A 7,778-nucleotide genomic window follows, 5' to 3' on the forward strand; every position below is an offset into this window, starting at 1 on the left:
CCACCTTCAGTATTCAAACAAGTTTCTGAAAGTTTTTTTTAAGTATGGCCCTTTATGACATCATAAATGGTGGAATAACTAGTATGGTCACTTCTACCGGGTGAGTGTGAGCGAGCGAGATCATCAACCAGAGCGAGAGCAAGAGCATGACCATCTACGAATTTCGTTCAGGTTACGGAAGCCGTTGGCAGCGCTCTTAATTTGTTTCTTGACCACACAATCAACAATGTCACTAAAGAAGTGTGTTTCTGGTTGTGAGGGAAAGATAACCTTGTTCAGCTTCCCAAATTACCCAGCGTTAAGGAAACAGTGGATGCAGTTTTTTTCCCTGGAGCAGTAACGGAGTTGTGGAACTGTGTTTGTTTGTTCCTGGTCACGGTATGTGTGTGTGTGTGTGTGTGTGTGTGTGTGTGTGTGTGTGTGTGTGTGTGTGTGTGTGTGTGTGTGTGTGTGTGTGTGTGTGTGTGTGTGTGTGTGTGTGTGTGTGTGTGTGTGTGTGTGTGTGTGTGTGTGTGTGACTCTAGCTCCGCCCGCTGCACACCTCCACAGGTTTGACAGTTTTCGAAAATAATCGGTACAGCACATCTGTCTTTTATAAATATGATAAAACTAAAGACTTCACTCTTTAGTGCTACTCTATGGGTACTCAAGATTAACATGATGTTGGCAGAAACTTTGTGTTATGTACGCTTTAGGGTGAATGGGAGCTAGCTGTCAGAACATAAAGGTTAAACAGTAAAAAAAAAAAAAAAGATCTCAAATGTTTTTGTTTAGCCTATTAAAGAGGTGAGTTCAGTATTAAGAACAATGCTGAAGTCAATATATCTGTATCTGTTTCTTATGCTGAACTATAAAAAGCAACAGGTAAACAAACAAAGACCCTTTAGATAACTTTAATGATTTATATATATATAAAAAAAAAGGGTTCTGCAACTGTTAAAAATCTGTCTTCATGATTATTTTGAACACTTTGCTCATCTTTTTATGAGATTCTTTTTCAAAAAATTAAGCTACAAAACAGTGTAGTGGGCTTCTGTTGTGCTTATTATGTCACTATTGCACTCTAATAATGTCAGAGCAACTTCCAGCACCTCTCGACTCAGATTTTGGCTGTAGCGCTGCCTCATGCTGGACAAAATATGCAGGACATGGCATCCTTTCTCAGAATCTGCAAAAACACAACATATGAGGTTTTATTTTGAAATAATGGCCACCTGCCTGTATATTATGCCACTCATTACACTGTTAATTATACAATAAAAAAAACTATATTATATATAACTGTATAATTTATGGTTGTCCCAGTCAATAGTCTCAAGTTGAGTCAGTACTCATTATATATATATATATATATATATAATGAGTACTGATTCAAATTGAGACTATTGAGTGGGACAACTATTATGCAAAAAAAAAAAAACTCACATTTTTCCCGTTTGGTATCCTCTCGTAAAACGTCCTTGATCGCTGTGTGAAGATCTTTGTCTTGTTCTGTTACCTAAAGCAGCCAAAGTAATGAAAATATAATTGTAGTTTTAGAAGTTATATTTCAGTTATGGTTTAACCACATTAACTCCCCCTATTATCTATTTTTAGACAATAGGACAATATTGTCTCTTTTAATAGGTTTTACATGCATTCAAGGTAAAAAAAAAAACAACTTTCATTTTCTCACAATATACTTTGCAGCATTACCTCTCTTCTTACAGTGTCTGAAAGCGTTCGATAAAGGATCTGGTCTCTATAAACTCCTCCTTTCTGAGAGCCTACTCTGCTCTAATTGGTCATATTGGCCATTCTGCAGTGATTGGGCTATCGCTTACATGTGTCGGAAACGAAATGGCCATTACCCTATCTGAATTTCAGCTCTGGAAGCTTCATCAGCGCTTGTATACACAGTGATACGAACAGTAATAATGATGTCTGTTTTACCTCATCAATTCAACCCAGAGTCCTCATCCTTTGGAAGTGAATGCAAAGTGGATTTGCTTTCGTAGGGCAGAAAACAGTGTTTTCTTAACATTTAGACAACCACATTTTTTTTGTCTTTAATACAACTACAGTGTTTGTGGGCGGGTCAAAGCAAACGTTTGCCGACAGCCAATGAAGACCATAGGCTGGCATTATGCAAATCTGTTACAAACCTACATTGATTAGTGCGACTGGAATTACTGATGATTCGTTTCAGCAGTTCAGAATCAGTTCGTTCTTTTTGAAACATTGCAGAGCTTTTACATTCACAGACAGCTATATTACCGTACACACTGCACGAACGGTAATCTGAAAAAGGCATAATTTTTAATATAATCCTCTTTTAAAACCCTAGAAGTACAAGACTATGTAGAAAGTATGTGTAGGGTTAAGAGGTGTATGTGTGTGTGTGTGTGTGTGTGTGTGTGTGTGTGTGTGTGTGTGTGTGTGTGTGTGTGTGTGTGTGTGTGTGTGTGTGTGTGTGTGTGTGTGTGTGTGTGTGTGTGTGTGTGTGAACATACATTGTAGACTTCATCCTGGGTCCGTATTTTGCGAAATATGTGTCCTTCGTCCTGGAGGACGCTCAGAGTCTCTTTCAGAAGTTTTCGAATTTGCGTAGGAAATGACGTTGTGGGCTGATCTGACTCCTTCAGACAAAAAAAAAAAAAAACTAAACAAATGATGAGTCACCAAAACAATGAATCACATTTCTGTGGTGCACCATTCAAAATGACCATTTCAGCTCCTTTTAACAAATAAAGAATGTACTACGTTCCCATTTGATTACTAACAAAGATATCGACAGGCTTCTCATTAGCATTTTTCTCTCTCATCACCATATGCTGCTGTCCTTGAATCTCTAGACTAGCAGTATCTCATAACAAAAGTGTTATAGATTATCACTCCCTGCTGCCATCAAACAGCACAACACATCCACCCTGCTGTGCCCACAAATTATTCCTGGCTCTTATATGCTATTATAATCCAGCCAAGAGTAGTGACATTGAACAAGGACAGTTTACTTTGGAAGATTTTTGCTGCCTTCTTTTGCTTATATATTGCATATACTGTAGAACAGGCACGTGCAGAGGGGGAAGCTTTGGGTGCTCGAGCCCCTGCCCTTTTTCAAAATAAATCAAAAGTGCCCTTCTCAGACAAATATCAATGATAATATTTGTGGTCAATAAAACAAAATAAATTTGACTTATAATAGCATGACAATGTGTACAATAGTAATGAATGGCTTATTTTTTCTTGTCGGCCTGAGGCGTTGCCCACCCACACACAATAGTTCCGGCGCCTATGTATATTGTTACACCGTTTACTATTTGACGAAACTATCAAAGTTAATGAAGCCCAAGTGCCACCGGCACCTAGCCTATTATGGCGAAATGGTGACATGAAAGGACTTTATTATATTACCATTTTTGATAGTTATGCAGCATTATGAAAGAAGTCTCTTATGCTCATTAAGCCTGCATTTATTTGATATATATTTATTATAAATATTATTAAAATAGCCTAATGTTTTTTTTATTTTAATAGATTTCAAAATATAATTTATTCCTGTGATCAAAGCTGAATTTATCATCATTGCTCCAGTCTTATTTGTCACATGATCCTTCAGAAGTCAGATATAATGTCAATGTTAGAAACAGTTGTGCTGCTTAATATTTTTTATAACCTGCTGTGATACTCTTTTCAAGATTTTTTGATTACAAAAAAGTTAAAAAGAACATCATGTAATAATAATATTTTACAATATTAGGCAACTTTTTTTATTTTTTGATTAAATAAATGCAGACTTGATGAGCATAAGATACTTTTTTGTAAAAAAAGAAAATGGTATCCATTTTTTTTTATACATATTGCCCTTTTTTACATTTGAGCCCCAGCAGAACTCTCTGCACGTCCCTGCTGTAGAAGATATTAATTTAGTGATATTTTTCAGCTTTATTGTGACAGAACAGTGAAGAAGAGAGGAAACAACTAGTTTTTAAATGAATCTATCTATCTATCTATCTATCTATCTATCTATCTATCTATCTATCTATCTATCTATCTATCTATCTATCTATCTATCTATCTATCTATCTATCTATCTATCTATCTATCTATCTATCTTTCTATCTGTCCGTCCGTCCAGAAAAACAAAGTCTCCATCCAACCATCTATCCATCTGCCCATCCACCCATAGAGAAAAATAAAGTATCCATCCATCCGTCTAGGGAAAAAAAATCTTTATCTATCCATCCATCCATTCATCCATCCATCTATCTAGAAAAACAAAGTCTCTATCCATCCATCTATCTATAGATAGTTTAATGGAGGTCAAGGTCAGGCTCAGTACCTGTTTTGCTGAAGAACTTTGGATCAGTGGATGTAAGAGGAACTCGACATCGTAAGGACGAAACCTGGCCACCTCTTTCTCTAAGAGGAACTCCTTAAGGGTGAAAATTGACCGAGACAGCAAAGAGTGGAAATGTGACGAACCACCTGCTCTGTAAATAAAATTAAAGACCACAGATATTAATGTTTTATGCGTTTCATACTTTAAGTAATTTAAAATGTAAGGTCTGAATCAAGACTTCTTTAGTTTGAGTGTTAACAAACTAATTTTGACAGCCCTTTTATTTATATTATATATATATATATATATATATATATATATATATATATATATATATATATATATATATATATATATATATATATATATATATATATATATGAAAACCTGACCTCATTAATGGAATTATCTAATCAACCAATCACATGGCAGTTGCTTCAATGCATTTAGGGGTGTGGTCCTGGTCAAGACAATCTCCTGAACTCCAAACTGAATGTCAGAATGGGAAAGAAAGGTGATTTAAGAGCGTGGCATGGTTGTTGGTGCCAGACGGGTCGGTCTGAGTATTTCAAAATCTGCTCAGTTACTGGGATTCACACACAAACATTTCTAGGGTTTACAAAGAATGGTGTGAAAAGGGGATATATATATATATATATATATATATATATATATATATATATATATATATATATATATATATATATATACTGTATATATATATATATATATATATATATATATATATATATATATATATACATCAAAACAAAACAGCCCTGACCCATTGAGGCATGGACTCCACTAGACCTCTGAAAGTGTGCTGTGGTATCTGGCACCAAGATGTTAGCAGCATATCGTTTAAGTCCTGTAAGTTGGGGATTGGACTTGTTTGTTCAGCACATCTCACAGATGCTCGATTGGATTGAGATCTGGGGAATTTGGAGGCCACATCAACACCTCAAACTCGTTGTTGTGCTCATTAAACCATTCCTGAACAATTTTTGCTTTGTGGCAGGACACATTATCAGCACAGCCACCAGGGAATACCATTCAAGTGCTCAAGCGCCCACCGTTGACACTTTCGGTGGTGGACAGGGGTCATCATGGGCACCCTGACTGGTCTGCGGCTATGCAGCCCCATAAGCAACAAACTGCGAAGCACTGTGTATCCTGACACCATTCTATCAGAACCAGCATTAACTTCTTGAGCATTCTGAGCTACAGTAGCTTGTCTGTTTGATCGGACGACCCACGCCAGCCTTAGCTCCCCACGTGCATCAATGAGCCTTGGCCGCCCATGACCCTGTCGCAGGTTCACCATTGTTCATTCCTTGGACCACTTTTGATGGATACTGACCACTGCAGACCGTGAACATCTCACAAGAGCTGCAGTATTGGTGATGTTCTGACCCAGTCATCTAGCCATCACACATCAAACTCGCTCAAATCCTTACGCTTGCCTATGCCGTCATGAAGAGATAATCAGTGCTATTCACTTAACCTGTCACAATGTTATGCCTGACTGACTGGTGTGTGTGTGTGCATATATATATTATATATACAGTGCCTTGCAAAAGTATTCGGCCCCCTTGAAGTTTGTGACCTTTTGCCACATTTCAGGCTTCAAACATAAAAATATGAAACTGTAATTTTTTGTGAAGAATCATCAACAAGTGGGACACAATCATGTAGTGGAACAAAATGTATTGGATATGTCAAACTTTTTTAACAAATCAAAAACTGTAAAATTGGGCGAGCAAAGTTCAAGGGGGCTGAATACTTTCGCAAGGCACTTTATATAGTTGCATTCATTTTTTCCCTGTAACACAATTAGGTTAATGTCACCGCGGGTGTAAGATGTAAATGATGTCATGTAAAATAACAGATGTGAATGAGACCTCCATCATTCTGTTTGACTCACTCTATGCCGCCCAGGTCATCACTCGGCATCTGGAACGGCTGATCATAGCACTTTCTGTACAGCTGAGGCATTTCCAGCATATGTGAGATCTGCACTGCCATCACAGGGTCACTGACTTTATCTTTAGACACACACACACACACACACACACACACACACACACACACACACACACACACACTGTAACTACAGAGTAATGATTACAGCAAAATAACTATGAATACATGTGTTCGGCAAAAAAGCTCACTCTAACTGATTGAACAGACATATTATGTGTCATCTAAACCCCTGAACATTTCACTCACAGAAGGAGGTGGCCTTGATCTCCCTTGCATCCCTTGAGGTTTTGACAGTCCCTCGTACCCTCAGCAGGTCTCCGATCTCCAGCATGGTACTCTGCCTTTCAGCCTCCTTCACTCGCTTGAGTTCATCTTCAATGTTAAAGCCTCTGGAGGATCCGCTAGGATCTCTGCCTGTTGACATTAGCACTGGATTAGTACTCTTACAGGATTAATATCCATTACGCATCAGATTTTCTACAACATCTACAGCTGCTTTGCTTAAATTTTTAAAAAGATTTGACTAAGAAAGATACATTTTTGCTGATGAAATGTTTACAGCAGTGAAAACATTCTTTTCACTATAGGAATTTCCGTTTTTAATAGGCTTTTAAATCACAAATGTAATATTCTTTGTTACACTACTGTTCAAAAGTATGGGGTCAGCAATTTTAAACAAAAATTCAGGAAGAATGCAATTGATAAAAAAATGACCAATTTTTTTTTTTTTTAAATGTCCCATTCAGGGCTCGACATTAACACTTGTCTGCTTGTCAGGGACAAGTGGATTTTTAAGAGACTGCTTTCTTATATATTAGGGCTGGGTAAAAAATATTGATTTCTTGATTTTAATCGATTTTCATTTTTATGACCCAAAATCGACTCCTAAATCCCAAAAATCGATTAGTCATCCTGTCTTCAGTTGATGAATGAACAAAACATTGTAGCCCGCCTCCCATCCAATAAATCGCAGTAATCTTTGTGCTTTGTTAAAGTCTACACTGTGTCTCAGATTTCAAATGACGTCACTTTTATTAAGAAATTCACACAAAAAAAATACAGTTTTAGCGCTGTGGCATGAAATCGCTCTGGCGCAGCTTAAAGGGTTAGTTCACCCAAAAATTGTAATTCTATCAATAATTACTTACCCTGATGTTGTTCGACACCGGCAAGACCTCCGTTCATCTTCGGAACACAAATGAAGTTATTTTAGTTGAAATGCGATTACTCAGAAAGGCCTTCATTGACAACAATGTAATTTCTTCTCTCAAGACCCATAAAAGGCACTAAAGACGTCGTTACAAAGCCCATCTCACTACAGTGGCTCTATAATCATTTTATGAAGTGACGAGAATAGTTTTTGTGCACAAAAAAAAAAAAACGAAATAACGACTTATATAGCAATGGGCCGATTTTAAAACTAAGTTTCGAAAGGTTATGAATCAGCGTATCGATTCATGATTCGGATATCCAA

The 7,778-nt window shown here is 37.1% G+C and overlaps 1 protein-coding gene across 2 annotated transcripts in view; it reads right to left on the bottom strand.

Annotated features, from left to right (window-relative positions):
* Positions 1-877: 877 nt before the first annotated feature.
* stn1 (STN1 subunit of CST complex) overlaps positions 878-7,778 on the bottom strand; it is a 9,766-nt gene continuing 2,865 nt past the window's right edge. For both annotated transcript variants that reach the window (XM_067442637.1, XM_067442636.1), the window contains 6 exons: positions 6,551-6,718; positions 6,246-6,366; positions 4,322-4,472; positions 2,493-2,618; positions 1,426-1,498; positions 878-1,168 (listed from right to left, as the gene is read on the bottom strand). In XM_067442637.1, the coding sequence (XP_067298738.1) occupies positions 1,011-1,168; positions 1,426-1,498; positions 2,493-2,618; positions 4,322-4,472; positions 6,246-6,366; positions 6,551-6,718 (797 nt within the window). In that variant the 3' untranslated portion in view covers positions 878-1,010. The remainder of the gene's footprint in view (positions 1,169-1,425; positions 1,499-2,492; positions 2,619-4,321; positions 4,473-6,245; positions 6,367-6,550; positions 6,719-7,778) is intronic.

This window comes from Pseudorasbora parva, chromosome 4 (assembly GCF_024679245.1).
Source record: "Pseudorasbora parva isolate DD20220531a chromosome 4, ASM2467924v1, whole genome shotgun sequence".
Lineage (NCBI taxonomy): Eukaryota > Metazoa > Chordata > Actinopteri > Cypriniformes > Gobionidae > Pseudorasbora > Pseudorasbora parva.